The following is a 19,953-nucleotide window of genomic DNA, read 5'->3' on the forward strand; positions in this document are numbered from 1 at the left end:
GACAATGCAATGGCAGCAAAGCAGACCACTTCTTGGAATGAAATACGCGTTTCGGTAGAAAGTAGCTGTGAAATAGCCTTCAGTAACTGCCACGCTATTTCAGAAAACAGCAGTCTTGGAAACACAAGACTAAAATGTGAAAGCATCACTCTCATGTATGTAAACTTGTCAAACCCTCTTTTCACTGTGAAGCATTTCCACGTTATTAATTCCGAGAGGCACAGTAACCCAATATAAAGCCTTCTTCCCCTGCTTTTCAAAGCTTGCTTACATTTATTTACTGGGCTGCTCTTTCAAAAAATTCAGTAAACAAGAAGTTTTTTCCCTACATATAGTTTAGAGTTTTTCTTTACCAACTGCTAAGCAAGCAGCCACAGTGTGAATCCCTCAGGAAGAGCAGCATCACATATAACAATATTGCTACACACAGGGGCTGTGAAATAGAGCCCACAATGTTTTATCCAGACTTTCATGATGTCACATCCCTGCAAAACCCATTACATTCAGCAAGGTAAAGTATCACTGAAGGTTTATGTGGATGTTATTTTTAAGTGATATTTTTCAAGACCAATATAGTTTTCAAATCTTTATCTGGATTATGTGTGAATTAATGAAAATAACAGTAATGTAACTAATACCAGCTCCAAACATGCAACCGATACTCTCTGAGGGTTGAATGCTTGTGCACACACGGGCATGTGCGTTGGAATATGCACTTCAGTCTACATTCACAGCTTCCACCAGCCAGGCCTTACCCCCTATAACTGTAAATCCACATAAGTTCTTAAGGAAAACCAACACCTCTTTTTTAAACAGCCTCCATGGACTGCCAACCCATACACCGGCTATCCTACAGCTGTTTAATGTACAGAGTTTTGCATTGTTTAGTTAGAATGCGGAGAGATAATTCCCTTTAAGGGAAAACAGCAATGTTTAAACTACGTTTATGCAGAGCATGTCCACCCCCTACACCCGCCTCCCAGTGAATCACCTCCAAAAAATGCTTACATTCCACCAACATAAGAGAGATTTGCAAGACTCTTCTGAACAAGGAATGCACTGAAGACAACCTCATTTCTCTTAACTATTATGTTCGCTTTCTATACCATGGACAGAGACCTACAGTTTTGGGTTTTACCCAGCTGCCTTGTATTTGAAACACATTACTGTCACAGAAGTCCCAGCTGTTGCAGTTCCAGTCCTACCAGTTTGGGAAAACACAATGGGATTCTCTTAAGGAGTGGTACAATCTTATCTAGAGGAGAGCTGCTGAACAGAGTGATATAGTGCTTCCCATCCCCCAACATCTCCCCCTCTGTATCTCAATGTCTTTAAAGAGCTCCTGTAACATATCTAAATTGTAGAAATACTTCCCTCTTTCATTTTCTCAGAGCACGGTTTCGAGAGATTACAAATGAGCCGAGGCTTGCTTCTAGGAATATCTGAAAAGGCACCAGGTTTCATTCAAATACAATTTCCTAAGAAAATACCTGACATGTTCTTAAATGTCAGGAATACTTCATTTCCTCCATGCAGTACTCTGAAGCTTCATACAAAATTTAATGAGAAATGGAGGCAGCCTCTGGTGCTGCTCTAAATGCATTGTACAAAACTGAACCAGTTTAATAAAATAAAAGCACACCAAAAAAAAAAGCTGTCAAAGAAAAGAATAAAAACAAGGAATCTCCCGTAAAGAAAGCAAAAGGAGCACCCAGAGAGGACAAAGGTGAAGGGGCAAAGCTAATCTGCAAGGAAGAGGTCAGCCTGAGCAACACGAAAAGAAGTATGTTTAGCCTGGAAAACAAAGGTTGACAGAAAAGCTGGAGTGCTTCCTTTCACCAACCCTGCCAAAACCCTTTTTAAAACATAGCTTTTAGATCACTTCCTACCTCAACTCCACCAATTCGCTCCATGAGCTTCTTCAATCCCGCTGACTAAATATACAAAAGGATGTAATGTCACTACTCTTTTGCTGTAAAAAGTCAGGATCCGTCTCTATCACCTTTATTGTTTTATTTTATATATATACATATATATAAAGTCACATTATAGCTGTCCCTGTGTCCCCCACCCTTTTTTTTTTTAGCATTTACAAGCAGTTGAGACACAAAGAGGTTTTTGAATGAACTCTGAGCCAGGCTGTTTAAACCTACTTCCCTAAACATTATAACTTAAAATATACTTCCCCCACAAAGGGAAATATATCATATCCCCTCGCTGCTGCAGCGCTTTTCTTTCTGCTTGTCTACCTTAAAAACAGAACGGACTTCTCTGCAAACCCTGGTAAGCACAGGACAGAGCAGTAAAAACAGGAGGTCTCCCGAGATCTCCGCAGCTGGCGGGAATTTCTACCTGCTGTAAGAACACGCTTTTTTAATGAAACTGCTATTGAGAAAGTTTTTGCAGGTGCATTCTCCCCAGCATGAACCACTCCACTCAGAGTACACACTGGCGCAGAGACTTGAACCTGTTTCCCACATCCCAAGGCAATGTCCAAGTGACTCAACTACCAAGACAGCGTCTCCCCCTCCGTGGCTCAGGTACTATTGGATCATACAAAGCAGAACACTCCCAGCAGGACGTGGCAGCACAGAGGCTAACTGCAGCTCAGAGGTCAGGGAGTTCAGTTGGGATGTGGGAAATCTATGTTCAACTCCCTACTTACCTGATTTAAAGCCTGATCTTGAACTGAAATGTCTCAGAAGGTCACTGCTGTTATCACAGGGGCATACAGACTGTCTTTTCCCCTCCTCTTTGTTCCAAAAGTAATGACCTGGGTTACAAAAGGCTGATGAATCAGAAAAATGAGTAAGAAACACAGAAAAAGAAAGTATGTATGGGGGATGTGGTAAAAGACAAAGGGAGACAGGCAGGAGAAGTGAAATGAGAGAAACAAAAGAATAGACAATTAGAAAGGCAGAGAGATGTGGAAGGGGAAAATGCAGCTACAGTTTGGTCCTGAGGTTTATAAATTTATTTCCACCAAATCTGGCATCACAAGCAAATTACTTTAACTGAATTAAAGAGCAAACAGTCTGCCTTCCTTTGCTTTTTAACCTTAAATATTATGAAATACAGACTCTCCCCCTAATAACTCAGTCTCCTAAAAAAATCCTCATTCCCCCCCTTCCCCACATTCTGCACTTAAGCCTTTCTCATCTCTTTGTGCCCTCAATTCATTCATTGTTTTGGCCAGTATCTGTAACACAGAGTTAAAGCCATACCTACCTCTGATTTTATGCATTTACACACCAGAAACAAGAATAACACCAGCTCACTTTAATCTACACCTCTACAGATGGCAAAAGAAAGTTACTATACAACCTGTTAGCTCCAACAGTAACCCTAAGCTCTCTAAAGCTGTATGTCCCTTTGCAGAACTTCAAGATGTACCGCAAGCCTCAAAAGAGTGCCTTAATTTGCAGCTTCTTTGGCTTACCTCAAAAGGTAACATGATTGGTGGTGGTGGCTTTTTCAGTTCTTCACATTTTCTCTTTTTACATATCCGGTGACTAGTTTTGCGTTTCCTGCAACAGCTGCATTCTTCACAATTTGTTTTCCGCAGACAGGGCTCACAGACTCCACAACGCCTTCGTTTCTTTTTCTCTAGCATAGGGAGCAGAGATGAATATGGAACAGGGTAACCACCAGCTGGATTTTTAAGAGAGGACGACCCTGAGGCCTCAATTGCTTCAGTGCTGTCGCTCACGTTGTCCTGAACCAAATTCAAGCTTACTCTGACACTTCCCAGCTGTGATGAATAATCATTATGCTGCAGTCTTGAGTCAGCTGGCAAATCCGCATTTATGGCTTTTTCTGAGGCAAGAGCAGAGATTTCCATGCTTGAAGGCAACTCTGAAATAAAACCTTCAGAGAATTGTCCAGAGCTTTCACCAGAGATTTTATCAACTGTGCTTTTTTCTAAAACTGAAGATAAAGTGGGGACATAACCTGAATTCAAAATTAATGTCTCTGCATCAATACATTTAACAAGCTGTTCAATGTCCTCCACTTCAATATTGTTTAAAGAGGTATCAGAAACTGGTTCACATACTGTAAATGTGGGGTTTGACTCAGATTCTGAATTCTCTCTTGTACAGCTCAAATCCAAATTTGAGTCAAGTTCTTTGTGAATGGGTACAAAATCCACAACTACCTTCATGTGGGATTCTGCAAGTGAGCTTGCACCTTCAAACCGTAAAAGCGAATTTGATTCAGTGGCAGCTACAGAGCTGGAATTTGAATCACTATCTTTATTCTCAGACTCTAAATCCCAGTCTGCCTTCAAGCAGGACTCTGCAAGTGAGCTTGCATCTTCTAATGAATGTTCTTGTGAGTTAAACTCAGAGGTAACTACAGATGCAGAATTTGAGTCTTGTTCTTCCCTAGGTAGCACCAGGTCCAACTCTGCTTCTATGTGGGATTTGGCAAGTGGGACCGACTCTTCTAACAGTACCATTGAGGTGAGGTCTGAGGTATCGACAGCACCAGAGTCAGGTTCTTCACTGTTAGGCACCAGATCGAAGGGAGTCTCTACAGACACTTTCAAGTTTGATTCAGAGGTGATTATGGAGTCAGAAGGAGAAGACGGAAGCACAAGTGCAGCATCTTCAACAAATACTTCAGCTGAACTACCTGTATCGAGATCGCTGGGTATCTGCTCACAGGACAGGTCTTCATGCTTGTATGTCACCTCTGACGTTTCTGTATCATTATCAGTTACCTGACTGCTTGGAATGGAGTTATTTGCTTCAGGTATTTCTACCTCTCCATCTTGACTAGCACATGTGGTAGCAGGCTCTTCACCTGCACTACATGGAGCATCTTCTACAGGCAGAGGCACTAACTCATTTTGTGCTAAATCTTCTTTCAAAACTCTTTCGCCTGCTTCAGCGCTTTTTTCTTCTACTGCTGCCAGGGCTTCTTGTTCATGTTTTTCCTTTGTTTCTAGCCTTTTTTGTACTGCAGCTTTCCTGGGTTTTGCAATTGCTGGAGTTTGGGACAATCTACGGGAGAACGATCGGTTACGGAGAGACATTGTAAAGCCATTGATGTTGAAAGAATCCTGGTTATGAAAGAGGATATTGTCAGCTTTGTCCAAACTCACCCAAGATGCTCCAGACAGGGCTCTGGTTACACTGCTTCTGAGAAGTCTACCTGAAGAGCTCATGATTGGTTTCTTTTCTTGCTGTTTTTTCTTAACATCTTTTTCTTGCACTGGCTTTTTGCCTTTTCCAGAACTAACAGCTTTTGTGGAAGCCTTTGTGGTTTTCTTTCTTACTTGGCTAGATTTCTTTTTGCCCTGGTTAGTTTTCCTTTTACCTAACTCTTCCTTTTTGACTATTCTGGAAGGCCTCGCATGGTGAGCCATGTCTGCGGAGTAGTAGAAATGTTAAGAGGAGAGATGGAAAAAAATCATGAGCTCTTGAGAGAACTTTTCAATAGAAAACCGCATACTCCCATTGCTGGTCTCTGGTGCTACAGCATTAACTCTGAAATAGAAAGAGATAAAAAACAGCTTTAACATAACCCTAATTAATGAAGGGTGCATATACACTAAACCAACCCTTTTTTAATATTTAAAAGTACACAGGTAGAATTAGAAACACTGGTGTTGGACATAACGTTCAATTAACACGAAAGCTTTGAAAATATTAGCATATTGCAAAATGGAACATTTAACACAAACAAAAAAGCAAATGGAGCTCAACAGGAAACATCACATGTTTACTGTTTTATGTCAGTTCTAAGAAGTTTGAATTTTCTCAGCCTTATTAACAGTTTATTAACCACCTCTCCCCTTGAGTAAGAACAGGTAAAGTTTACATCGTTATGTTCAACGATCACTGTAAGGACATTCAGGAAAAAAAAAAACCACAGCTGAGTTTACTTTGTGTGTGTGTACACACTCATACACCATCACCAGGGCATCCTTCATTCTTTTACTGCCCATCAGCTGCCCACCACGTTACAATTCCAGATCAAATGGGAGAGGTAACCAACTCTCTGAAGATGTCTAACTTAGTGTTACTCACAGGGGAGCTGAACCAGGGAAGAATTGCTGTTCCCAATGTCATCTCCCAAGATAAGATACTGGTGCATGGTGTTATATTGCAAGCCTTGATTCCATCCTGCCTAGCGATTTCAAACGTATTATGCAGGCAGTTGTCTCTGCTTCATCATCATGACTACTAATATATTAGCCCTCAACAGAATACCATACATTTGTCCTAAGCTTTTGTCCCCAAATACAACTGCGATGCGGAAGTCCCCAACTCCCCAAATACAATTCAGTCATCTCAGAAGATACAACAGAATCTTCATGCTCCAAATCAATATCCTTCAAGATGGGTTGGGTTTTTTTACATGTAAAGCAATTCTCATCAGTACATAGTTTCTAAGCACATGGTGCTTTTAAGTGAAGGCTTTTAAAGCTTTATTTAGCTGTCTGAATAGATCAGATGAGTAGACAAGGGCAGCCTAAAAATGGGAGCAGGCAGAGCAAGAGGCTCTGTAGCATCAGGCCGAAAGGTGCCCTCCCTTCGTCGTCATTCCTTTAAATTCCTTGAGCTCAAAAATCAAGTCAGCTACAGGCCACCTACACCTCACTAATGGGAAGAGGGAAAGAAAAGGAAGAACAAGAAAAACAGGGATGATGTCTAAAATTCTGACCCCTACAGAAAGTAAAAAGGGGGGGGGGGGGGGGGGAGGGGAAGAGAGAATCCTAGATTCCAAAGAAGGTAAAAAAGGGAAGAAGGGTGCTACCAGGCTCCTGACACCACCACTCCTTCCTATGACCTCAACCCCACCTTGAAGCCAGCAAGGTGATCTTATGGAGGCTACACTTGCCCACAGCCTGGTCTGAGCTCTGCAGATGGTGGGGAGAGCTACACTAGTGTTGCCCAATCTACTTAACACCCCAGAAACGTTTAATGGTACTACACTGGCCAGGTTTGACTGGCACAGGGCATGTGAAGGGCAGGCTCCACAAGCAGAACAGACCCCCAGACCACAAAAAATATCTACAGCAGAAGGGATGCAGAAAGCTTAAAACTACCTGCAGCAAACAGCACTGCACTCCTCCAAGATAAGCTCGTTAGCCTGCCGAGGGGATGGTCCAGCACAGCCAACATGCACCGCCTCTCTGTGGGACCACCAGCTCCTGCTGCTCCCCAAACCAGCACGCTGGCAGCGAGCTTGTTTCTGACTGCCTCAGCAGCCTGCCCAGTGGCCACAGTACCTACCAAGGCTAAGAGTAACTCCCCAAACTCTTTTTGAATAGCTTATTTAAAGCTTTTTGAAGCCTAGGTCTTGTTTATTCAGCAGTAGTAAGCTGATTGATCCTGTGTACTACAACATATAAACCAAGTATCTTACCTAAAGATAAGATTATTCTGTATCACATCTTTATATTACATATCAGGTGAACGTTATTACTGGGACAGCAGTTTTTCCACACACTCAAATACCATTTTAGAGTCAGCGCTGCTGTACAAGACAAGGCTAAACACACTTCTAAGGTCAGATCAGAAAACAACATATAAATAATACATTATATTATTTATATGTTAATAATATACATTTACATGTCATAATACAATAGTATAATATATAATTAATATGTTATGTGTTAATAATATATGCCAATGTAATAGATAACAAAATAACACCCAAACATGCAATAAACAAGCTAACTGCATCCCTCCTCCATCACAGCAAAACATCCAACCTGGAGAGACTAAGCAGACACGTGCAGTTGTTTATCATTGCGCATAATGCTTCAAAGGCCACAGAAAAGGAGACCTGAAGAGCTCCTGCAGAAATGCACTATACATAAAGCTGGGTCAGACACTGAAACAGCAAAATAAATACAAAGCTGAAAGGAAGGTAATCCGAGTCCATTCCTCCCCCTACCCTTCTCTGGAGACACACGGGGGAAGGGGGACACGGCCATTACTAGTCACTCCATGAATCAAAGAGGACCTCGGCATCACGTCAGCAGGTCCATGAAATAGTTGTTGGCAGCCTGCAAAAAGCTTCCCCAGTTTCTTGTGGTTTTGACAGAGACTGGGCTCCTCATTCCAAAGGATAGCCTGGAGGGCTGCAAAACCAGTTGGAAGCAAGCAGCAGATCTGTAGCCATTAGCGGCCGGGCTACATAACAGTGGCAGGAGAGGAAATGTGAGCTACTTGCAGAGGCTATAGCCAGGAAAGCAAGGAGGAAAGCAAGCAAACAAGGAGAGCCAGGCAGCATGGGAATGTGTGAATCAGGAGGGGGACTGAAGAGATAAAAGTTTTTTTCTCTTTATCAGCCCTGAAACAGAAGCAGAATGTCAAGAGGGTACGGGAGATCTGGAGTGGAAACAGAAACTGGATTTTTGAAGATAACTGTATATAATGCTTCGCTCCTATTATTTCTCTACATAAGCAGTTGCCACTGCTGTTGTAGAAGTTTGGGAAGTGTGATCATCAAAATTATCAATTAGAAACTTCACTTATAACAATTCTGTATTTTTTTTAAATCATCATTATAATTACATGATAATACGACTGTACCTGCATTTGGAAATTGCAACATGGTTGTTTCAGAACTGAAGAGACAAGACCATCCTGTTTTGGTTTTTGTGGTTTTTTTTTTCTTTTAACACAGAAAAACATACCTGCCTAGCAAGAATGTAGGAAAGCATCAAAGCCAGTGTTGCTTCTTTTCAGGGCCAAAATTAGAGGCTATAAGCATGGAGTGGTTGAAGACTTCCCTTTTTCTTGGAAAGCACAAAATGCTGATATTTGTAGGAAACTGGCATTTAAATGCTGCAGTAAAGAAGATGGCAAAGGCTGCTAGTATTTGTATTGCTCAGAGATGACAATATGGGGCACAAGAACAGCAACAGTTTTATACATGTTTCAATTTGCCACTGGAGTGAATTTAGGTTTTCCAGAAAAGATCCAGAAAAGACCCCCTGAAGGAAAAAAAAAAAAATCTTTCTTTTTTCCCCTCCAGTTAATACTAGACTTCAGTTACATTTGTCTGGGACTTTGAACACCTGACCCCCAAGGTGACTGCAAGCTCTTGGGAGAAATGCCGATCAGCAAGAAATCTTTGCTTCCCTTAAAGAAAGCCCACAGTCTTTATGAATACTAGTCCACCACAACAACCTTAACCACTAGGTAAAAACTGTCTAATGCTTTTTAAATAAAGTGTCTAATAAAACTAAATTACATTGTTATTTCTTTGTTTACCCTTCCACATTTAGGACCAAAATACTAGGTAGCTACAAGTTTAATACTAAAGTCTTGTTTTCTGTAACATTAGGAAACATTTTACCTTCCCTTTTCCATTTAAAACACTGGACATGACTGTTGATGCCTGCAGCAGCTGCAAATTGCCTCACATCATTTCTTAAGGACAACGAATTACTATCATATTGGTCACATTTCATAGCAAGAAATCAATTATATTTCCAAAATATCTATGTTGACTTAGCAGGATTATCAAACATAAACCTCATGGGGCAATATAACAACTTGGCAGTTCTCCACCATCCTGGACAGAAACAAACTTACTTCGGTGCTCTCTTCTGAAAGCCAAATCAGGCGGGACCTACCATACCCTCCCTGAGAGCAGAGGACAGGCATCTCTATGAAGTAACACAGGTAATATGCGCAGGAGGGTTTGCAGGGAACTTCCCCAGATAATAACAGTGCATCCCGAAGCTGTCTGTTACTTGAGCTGACTTATCTCTTCTAATTCATGTGCAAAGCTGAAAGCTGGTTTTAAGGTCAGTTGCTTAAGTTTTGCTCATTCACAGTAATAAATCTGGACCAATCCCACCGACTGCTATAATCCTCAACAAATACTGCTAAAAAGCTAATCAAGGGCTAAACCTTTTAGTCCCATCTTGGTCAAAATTCCAAATAATTATAATGAGAATTTTGCCTACAAAGTAATTGGGGAATTTAACCCTATACTGCTGGAAGGCTTCCAGAAAAAAAAGAAAGAAAATCCAGTCCAAAACACTCTCCCTGCTTTTCTTATTTACTTTCCCCGTACACAAAAGGATAAAAAAAAATAAAGCAAGTTTTCTTTATAGAGGTAATGTCCATCAAGATTCTGATCCATAACTTGATTCTTGTTGGAAGATGGGGGGAGAAAGAGAGATTAACTCAAAATGGTGGCAGCTTTATTATGGCATCATGAAAGACAGCAAGTGACCCCTGAACAAACACAGGTGCATGGGGAAAAATAATGACCCAGCTACGACTAGTTGAGCTTGGTTTCACTATGTCAGATGCACTAATTAAATAAATTTTGTTCAGTGTTTAGGTATCTTTTTAAAAGTCACTTGAGATTGGTCTGACAGGGAAACAAGACCTGGAAGCTTTCATAAAAGCCACTTAATAATGCACAGGTCCCAAGCAATAAGGCCCACAATCTGACTTCGAAGTTGTCACTCAAGCTCATATCTACAACTCTGAATTGAAAAGCATCTCATCTTCCAGCAGCAGATGCTCTACAGGAAGACACAAGAGACACCCAAGATGACAGACACCGGAAAATCTGACCCTCATGTTAGACGCAAAAGCTTTTTCCAGTCTTTTCAGGATTATGACATATCAACTGCCTATTCTTCCCAGCTGCACCGATGTCAACCTGCTTTTAAAACCCGCCTAATTCCCTGCATCTACTGATAACTCTGCACAATACTTTGTATATGAAAAGAAGGGAAATGGGTTAGGAGGAGGGAATTAGCTTTAATTTTCCCTTTCCCCCCCTTCTTCAGTTCCATTTAGTTTTGGTTAAGAAATAAAAATGAAACTTCTCATCTGCCTTCTCAGTACTGCGAGTGACTTCATACAGAGTCTTGTAAAGAGGCCTCCCCAAGTTCCCTGTGCAGAGGCACCCCCAAAGTCCCCCCCCACTGACTGTCCCCAAGATGTCTCTTCCCGCAGTCCTGTTTCGCATAATGTTTCTATACTCTGACACGTCATTCAAGAACACTTGTTTTCCGTTTTACTACGTGTAATTTCTCTGCTTTGCTTTACAGGATTATGCCACTCTTAAGGCAACGAGGCATGCCTTAGCCACATATATTAAACTTTGAGTTAAGTCAACCCTTTCCAGTAGCATAACTGCAAATCTGGGACAGGCACTGCAGGATGCCACCTCAGTTTCACACAGACAAAGGCACACACTCAAAGCATAATCCTTTTCCCACTGACATCAGTGACACAAGATGATGTTGAGCAGACCAAGCACCAAGGCTTTCCTCCTGAATTTTTGTCCTTGCTGGACCCGGAAGGCCACCTCCGTGCTTGGATTGTAAGTCTGGATAAGGCAGGGCTGCCACCGCATCCTACTTCTCTCCAGTACATGGGAAGCTGAAGACTGCTGTGAAATACATCCTCTCAGTGAATTCAGCAAGAGATGTCAATGTTTAACATTTTGCAATGTCATGACTTCATGCACCTTGGAGCCTGCACAGCGAGTGAAACGGATTTTAAAAAATAGCACCAAAAAAAAAAAAAAAAGCCCTCCTGGGTTAGGAAAAGCTCTATTATATTAGAACGATTTAAAAAAAAAAAAAGAAAAAAAGAAAAAAGAAAAAAGAAAAAGTGTGGCAAGGAACCACACATGCTTAAACCACAAAACCGGATTAAGCCTCAAACAACTGGCACCAAAAATCCATTGTGAAGACTCACACCGCATGTGCAAGTATCCTCCCCCCCAGCCCAGGCAGGAACATGGGCTTGCTTTAAGCTCTGTTCAATGTAGCCAAACACTGACCTTAACAGAGGGAATGCTAAAAAGTAAAAATATACCAAGTAATTTCTAAGGGTTCTCCAAATGAAGGCCCATTCCACCAGAACACTCCAGGTACTTTTGAATACAAAAAAGCACAAGCAAAACAAACAAAACCCGTCAGCTAATCATATGCCTCTAATTCTACATTTATGCTGCTTCAAACACTGCATTTCTTTTTTATAACATTTGACTGCATTCTTCAGGGGTTTTGCCTTAAAAGAAAAAAACACTAACTGAATCACCTTATCTCAAACTCAATTAAAAGAAGGGGGAGGTGGAGGGAAGAACCTTCAGGCAAAGATTAAGCCTGGAAAATTTCAGCCTGAAAGGTGTTTTGAAATGTAAGTAACTGAAAACAGAAAGCAGGATGGAAATGCTTAGGCCAGCTTTAACAACCCTGGGTAGCACGCCAGCCAGCCCTAATAAAACACTATCAGTGGAGATTTTGAATTACTACACAGTGAAGACTTAGGTTTTACAGAAACCCTAGGTATTAGAAAGTTCCTCAGTACACCCCACTTTGAATTCACCCCCAATTACCTGCTTTGTGCCACCCAGCCTGTCCTTGTCTCCCCCAGCACAACCAACCCCTCTTGTCCAGAAGGACTGAACATCATCCCAAGAGCAACCACCACCCATCCTTGTGCTGCCAGGAAACCGGTTCTGAAAAGCATCAGCCAACCTTCTCCCCTACAGTCAGGGCTGACCAGGCTACCCGCCCAGTTTTGCCCAGACCAAATATAAATGTGAAGTTCTCTGGATTCAATCTCTACTCCTAATTCGTGTTGACTGGCATTAATGAAAACAAGGTGATTATGGCTCAGTATAGCCTTCTGCTTCTCCACCAGAGTACCTTAAAAACAGTATCGAGAACAGCTGCGAAGAGCTACTATTTGGAAGATTATTTTTTTATTATTATTTCCACAGGTTTCCCCACTTGCTTTAAAATTTAAAGAGGCACCTTTGCCCTAGAAGTCTGCTCGGTCACATTTAGATACATAAGGCTGCAGTACATCTCTGCCCAGTTTTGCCATTCCGTATTAACACCTCCAAAAAGAGCTCTCTGGCCAGAGCCACGCTGGTGCAGCCCCCTGCCCCGGAAAGGGTGCATGCACAGCCATCGGGGTGCTCCTGACCCGCTCTAGACGCCTACTTGCATGTTCCCCTCTCCTCCTTAAAGAAGTAGCATCCCACCACGCCGGGCTGCTGCTGCACAGGCCAAAACACAAGTGATGCGGACTACGTTGCTCTTTAAATATCTTTGGGGTGCAGCAGGCCGGGCCGGGCACACGGCGGGCGCGACTCCTTTGCCTACCGCTGCGCCTGGGCCCTTTGCGAACCCAGCCTGCGGACCCAGCACGGCGCGCCGCTCGCCCTCCGGCACCAGCAGCCATGCCTCGGTAAGGTTAACCCGTCCTGCCTCCCGGCAGGCCGCCTGCTCCTTTCTCCTTACCCATCCCATTCGGTGAACCGCATCCTTCTCCCCTGGCTCCATCTCGAGCACGGCAGGGACCATCCCCGCCAACACCAAACCTCCAGCTGCCAGCAGACCACCGCCGCCTCTCCCCAGCTCCCAGACCAGCTGGGTAGGAGCTCAGCGCCCCGGGAGCACCTCGGGGGCTGCCGCCCCGCCGGGCTCCGGCTCCGTCAGTGCAGGCAGGCGGACCCCGGGGGGGAAGGGAAGGGAAGGGGCAGGGGCAGGCAGGGCCCGCCTAGGGGAGAGGCAGCGGCTCCTCGTGGCCCGGCCCCGCCGCTGGCCGTGCCCCCCCAACCCCAGAAGCCCTCCCCGGGGCTGCAGACAATGGGGCCGGCCGCAGCGGGAGCGCTGGGGACCCGCGGCGCCCATCCGGACGCGCCCGGCTTCTGCCGCGGCGAAAGCAGTAAGCGGCCCCCGGGGGTGCGCCCCCCGGCCCCGCACGCCACCGGCACTCCGGAGGATGATGTTGCCGCCCGGCCCTCGCTCGCCTGGGCTTTTTTCGGGGGAGGGCAGCTGCGGGGTTGTTCCGGCTGCCCGGGAGCCCCTGCTGCCGGGCAGGGTCCCTTTTAATTGTTCCCTGCCCTCCGCGGAGGCTGCAGGCAGTTTCTCTCGCCTGGCGGGTTTTTCCAGGCAGGCTCTGGCTGCTGCAGCGCAAACACGCTCCAGCACAGCCAGGGAGACCGGACTTTTTTGCTCTTTCGGCCAACAAACTACGTTTTGCATATGAATAACCCCCAGCCTGCCCGCCTGCCTCCCTCCCCGCCTCGGAACGGCTCCGAGCCCGGCCGCGGAGGTACCCCTGCCCCCCCAGCTCAACTTTGCACCGAGCCAAGCAGCTAAGCGGGAGGGGAAGGAGGGAAAAATAGGGAGAGGGGGGAAAGGGAGGGGGTCCGAAAGCAGGGGTCTCCGTCCCTCCCCCCCTCCCCCAGCAGCCCGGGACCGGTCCCACACACGTACCAGAGCTGCGGCGCGGCCAGCCCGCAGCTCCAGCTCACAGGAAGGGGCGATGCTGGCATGGCTTGTCGCCCCGCACTCGGAGGGGGCGAGGCGCGGTTCACGGCCCGGGCCCCCACGGGCGGGCGGCTCCCATGGCGCGACGAGCCCAGGCGCGGGAGAGGGAGCCCCGGGCCGCGAAACGTGCTCTCGGCGGCGGCGGCGCGCGTCGCCCCTGGCCGGACCCTCCGGGAGGGAGCGGGGAGGGGGCGGCTCGGCGGGGCGCTCGCCGCACCGAGCCCTCCCGGCAGGCGGCAAAACGCGCCCTGGATCCCCGCGGCTGGAGCGGGATTCGCCGCGGCCCCCACCCCACCTCCGCGCTGCGGGGCGAGCCGGCAGCGGCGGCACTGGGGCTGGCCCGGCACGGCCCCCGGGGACAGCCAAGGTGGCGGCCGCCTCTCCCCGCCTGCCCCCCGGGAGCCGCAGCTGGCGTGCCAGGCTGGTGACGGCGGGGATTGTTTAACAACAGCAAAAATAGATAAAATGACGATAATAAGAGAAAAGGCGAATTATTCCGTTACTCGCAGAGGCTGCGGTTTGACGCCGCATACCTCCCGCTCAGCAGCGGAGGTGACACCTCTGAAATCATCCCTTGTTTTTGTGCTGGAGGAGGGAAAGCCTGCTCAGCGGTGACGGGCGAGGGGTTCGCCGCGGGCTGGGGCAAACTCCCTTCCCTTTACACGTGCCGTCCAGCAGGGCCCTCGCACCCCGGCGTCCACCCGGGACCGGCCGTCCACGAGTGGAGAGCACACACCCAGAAGCATGGGGAAGATGCTGGCCGAGAGTAGGAAGGGCAGCTGAGCCACCCTCTCCCTCCTGCAAGGAGGAAAAAAAAAAAAAAGTCAGCCTTGCTCTCCCCATCCCCCACCTCATCCATGAAAAGCCACTGATAATATTTGCTGCTCCTTCCCAGAGGGAGCCGGCTGAGCAAAGTGTTAGAGGAAGAGGAAGAGTCAGTCCAGCCTTCTTACACTACTCACTATCACTACAGCCTTTCCGTCAGAGTGGAAAGCAGGCCATCAAGTCTAACATCTCTTCAGACTGGAAAACAGATGTTGGAAATGGGATCTATAAAACAATATACCCATGCAGTACTCTTTCAAAAAAGCTTCATTATTATCAAGTCTCTAGCTCCTGTCGTATAAAATACTTAAAATGTGAACCAACGCATCCAAATACAAGCCTGCAGAAAGGCTTTTCTGCTGCATAAAAAGAAAGCAGCACCGTCCACATCCACTCCTGTGAAGATGCTTTAAATGCCAGTGTTTTGCTAACTACTTCAATCGGCATGTGGGAAAGGAGAAGCAGTGGCACAGATCTGCACATAGTGTTAGGGCTGCGGTTCAGTGCCGGTGGGTAGGTAGCCTTCACCAATCTGTACCTCCATCCTCTTGTCTCCTCCCACTTATACTCCCTGCAGTGAAAAAACACATATGGTCTGGGAATCTCAGCCAAGCTCACAGACATTTCAGATGCAACAAGGTGAAACCAACACCACACACACCTAGTTTTGAACATTTGGCTGATCACCTCTCAGTGGCTGGTAAGTTTAGGAATGCACGAGTCCTCTTTGCTGGGTGTAACCATACTATCTCCTAATCAGTCCGAAAGTTTGCTGAGAAAACTGCTTTTCTAGAGGCCTGGATAGCAAGACTTCTGTCATTCCAAAGATCTACCCTGCTAAGAGAAGAGATAGCACAAGCTAGTTTCATAAGCTAAAATAATAGATTATTTGAAAAGTAAAAAACTATTGTTCTCAAAGTGCTGCACACAGCAAAATTAGAAGGAACTGGAACTGTAAGATGAAGCCCCACAGAAGCTGAGTATTTTCTTGGGAAGACAGTAATAAACTGGAAGTTGTGGGCTTGAATAAAATGCATTCTGAGAAATTAGTAACTGATGAAAGCAACAAGCAATAAGGGCCAAAGCTGGGTTAGAATAAGCAAGTTAATGGGAGCACCCAAACACTGACATGTACAATCACAGCTCCATTAAAGACATGCTAAAGGCTAGGAAACATACAAGAATTACTTGAACAGAACAACTGTCCATGTTCACCGCCACAGACATATATGCTCATGGTCATTTTCATCAGTAATAAATATCCCAGGAAGCATGGAGCAACAGGTGACAATCTTTCCTAGCAACACTAAGATACTCAGCCTACCAAGACAAGCTAGGTATAAACATTTGGACAAAGATCTCCCAGTAATGACTGGCTGGGCAACAAAATAGCGGATGAAATCCTTTCACTAAAATGCAAAGTGAGGCATGTGGGGGGAAACATGGAAGTCACAGCCCCTGAATTAAGTATTACCATTCAAAACAGAGATCCTGGTACAGTGACAGATACTTCCGTGAAACTGTTCTGTGTGCTCAAGTGGAGCACTAGGAATCGTTACAAAAGAAGGGGAGAGCAGAACAGGATACATCACTGCACCATCATTATCTAGTCCAGATCTATTGTCTGCTCACATCTTTAATATAACATGCAGTTCTGCTTAAAAAAGTGCAAAGTGGAACTTCAAAAGCCACAGGGAAATGTAGCAAGGGTGGCCAACTAAACACACCAATATTTTCAGCCTGGAAAGAAGGCAATCTGGGTGAAATGCCAACCAATATATTATAAAAACCAGAGCAGGATAGAAAGTGTTATCAGAGAGTGAACACACAGTTTCTCTAAAGTAGAGGATATCAAGCCAAATTATCAAACAGACGCATCAGAACAGAAGACAGCTACTTCTTCATGCAATGTGTTGTCAAACCATAAAACTCACTGCTACAGCACTATGTAGATGCTAATAACTTTATAGGTTAATTTTTTTTAAGCAAAATGGGAAAAAACAGTTAAAAGCTACTTAACATAAAAGTATTATTTTAACTATACGTTAATGGAAGCTGGAAGACCATGTTGCAAAAACAGCCCTCTATGTGACCCGAGCCTTCTTCCCTGTATACGTGGTCTTCAGGGTAAAGTTTTCAGCTGGTGGACCTTTGGCCTAGCACAGTGCTACCATCCCTGTGTTTTTATCCAGAATAACATGCAAATCAGTACATAGCTACAGAATGATTAAAACCAGACAACACAGTAGCAAAGAACACAGTGCACAAACCTGTAAGTAGTTCTACATTGCAAGCAGTACAGAAAATAGCGGAGTCTGTGGGGAGTATGAGAGACCTGCAAGGGGTAGCTGCTCCTCAAGGGATAGGGAGCCCCACACAACAGCCAGCAGGACAAGGACCTCACTAGCCAGCACGCAACCCCACTGTACACACACAAGGTAAACAGGACAGGCCATAGGGTGGTATCCAGATTCAGCCAGCAGTCCAGATAATAAAACAGCTTTCAAGAGATGAGGCAGGTCTGGAACTGAACTAAGAACTCAATCTGCAAATCAGAAGCAAATCTTATAACCCAATGGGTAAGCAAAGTTAAACACATTCCAAGTATAAATTGAACAGGGCCCATAATAACTAAGCAGAACAAAGACAAAGCTCCAACTCACCAAGACCCACAGCTTAGCCAGGGCTGTGCTTTAATAGAGCTCCTGGGCGGGGGACAGAGGATGTGGGTGCGGGCCCCAGGTGCAGCTGGTTGTGTCCATTAAGACCTATTAGTGCCCTCAGGACCCTGACAACAGAACTACTCAGGTATATGGTCCCTAAATCAGTCCTGCAGTTATCTGGATCAGGTCTCTGCAGCAGGCATGGCATCAGTCCAGGTGAGGGAAGGTTAGACATGTCACTGATGCTGAACCTAAGTTAAGCCCTCCACAAACCAAAAGCTCTAGGAATTACGTTGCAGAGACACCTATGCTGCTTTGTAAGGGAAAGATTGGATCTAACCAGGCCTATCTCAGCTAGCCCTGCCTCCCTTGTAGTGGAAACGTGATGCTGAGACTTTAGAGCTGGCTCCCTGTGCAATTACAAAGCACAGATTACAGCATCTACCTTGCAAGTCCTCCCTCATGTTTGTTACCTCAAACTGCAGTGTGACAAAGTGACTGGCCTGCTCCCAGACCAGATGTGACCCAGGAAGCTATATGCTGCACTGATGTGGTGCTGTGCCTGCGAACCCTGCTGAAGACAAGCCAACCACTGTTAATGCCTTTGTATTTGTAATACAGATGATGAGATAAATCACCCACAGCATTGTTAGTTGGCAGTATCTGAAAGAGAAAAGTCTTGAACAACATGAGTTTAATGCAGAAACTCTTGAATTCTAATTGTGGTTTTGACAATGACTTCCTCGTTTAGTCTTTCTTGGCCCTGGTTCTGTAGATAGTTATCTAGCTGCCTGGTTGGCACTGAAAGTAAGCTAACATTTGTAATCACGCTGAACACAGACAGTTTAAGTGTTAATACCATTTTACGTTAATTAAGGCCAGAAAGGACTATGATTTCATCTTCTGACACCTATTACACAGGGCTATGGCATTTATTTAAGTATTTCCAATCAGATATTCCTGACCTGTGGTGGACAGCAGTTTGTCTTGTTTCTATTTTTATTGGAAATCTTGGCCCTTATTTCACTGCATGATTGTGCATGAGCAATACAAAGCATGAGTGCAGAATGACTGCAGCCAGTAAACGCTACATCTGAGAAGACATGGCTAATACTGCATGCACCAACCCAATATTTTTGGAAGCTTCAAGTCTACTGCACTTTTGTCGTAAGCCACATACCAAAGGGCATAAAGTGCACACCTCTTCCCTGCACCTGGAAGAACAGAAAAGGCCTGCTTAGCTAGAGAAAATTGGCACCTTGTATTTGCAATCTCAATGACTTCAGAGAGTCAAACATTTCTGTTCCTTAAAGACCCCACCTGACACCCTACAGGTGGGGACAGAGGGTGCCAACAGGTGTTAATGGCCTTCACCTGTCTCATCTGGGGCCTCCACCCACACACCTGGTCCATGGGCCCAGCAGCAACATTTAAGCAGAGGCCTTGGCCAAGCAATTGCTTGCTGTATAAGCAATGTTATAAGTGTGGTTGGTTTGAGTCCTAATTTTGGTTTTGTTTCTTGTCTTGATCTGGCTGCTAGATGAACCTCAGACTTGTTTTGGGCCTTATCTTCTGTTGTTCCTCACTTGCCTCTCCAGATGAACCCTGGGCTTGCTTTGTGACCTTGTGTGACTGTTGATGGAGCCTCTTCCCAGCACCCAGCTCTGCCTGCTCTGTGGTAGGGCTGTGCTCTGTTGGTGAGAATATTATCCATGTATCCATGTTGTGGTCACCCTTGACTCCTAACTTGTTTCCCCTCAGAAAGCAGTGCTGTGTTGTCTGCCTGCTAACAGAGATAAAGAGAGCTCAGGATGCCACATTGACAAAGAATTGTGATTTCCTTAAGTATTTTTAATCTGCAAGCTGTAATTTGTGTTGCAGAAGAAGAAGAAAAAAATTCTTAAATTCCTGAGTCTCATGTGCAAAAAGTTCTGTACTTCTGGGGGTTTTTGATATGGTTTGGGGCAAATGAACAGACAACTACACAGGTATTATTTTGGATCGCTCACTAGTAGACACCAGAAGCAAGCGTAAAGGGTAAAAAAAGTAAAGTAAAATGTTTCTTATGCCTATAGCCCAGAGACATGACACTTCAGGATAATTTGTACAACTGTCTCAAAACAGAGCTAGATGTACATCAGCATTTTAAGAGCACTGAAAATAATCTGTTCAGTA

At 45.1% G+C, this 19,953-nt stretch overlaps 1 protein-coding gene across 6 annotated transcripts in view; it reads right to left on the reverse strand.

The window, feature by feature from the left end:
- Positions 1–14,662, reverse strand: part of TET1 (tet methylcytosine dioxygenase 1) — an 80,564-nt gene extending 65,902 nt beyond the window's left edge. For 2 of the 6 annotated variants that reach the window (XM_055719603.1, XM_005433445.4), the window contains exons 1-2: positions 14,237–14,653; positions 3,440–5,492 (exon numbers count right to left, since the gene is read on the reverse strand). In XM_055719603.1, the coding sequence (XP_055575578.1) occupies positions 3,440–5,371 (1,932 nt within the window). In that variant the 5' untranslated portion in view covers positions 5,372–5,492; positions 14,237–14,653. Of the gene's footprint in view, positions 1–3,439; positions 5,493–13,255; positions 13,478–14,236 lie in introns of those variants that run through there. The other 4 variants (XM_055719607.1, XM_055719605.1, XM_055719602.1 and 1 more) reach the window with 3 other exon arrangements.
- Between the last annotated feature and the right edge of the window lie 5,291 nt (positions 14,663–19,953).

Source organism: Falco cherrug, chromosome 9, assembly GCF_023634085.1.
Source record: "Falco cherrug isolate bFalChe1 chromosome 9, bFalChe1.pri, whole genome shotgun sequence".
Classification (NCBI taxonomy): domain Eukaryota; kingdom Metazoa; phylum Chordata; class Aves; order Falconiformes; family Falconidae; genus Falco; species Falco cherrug.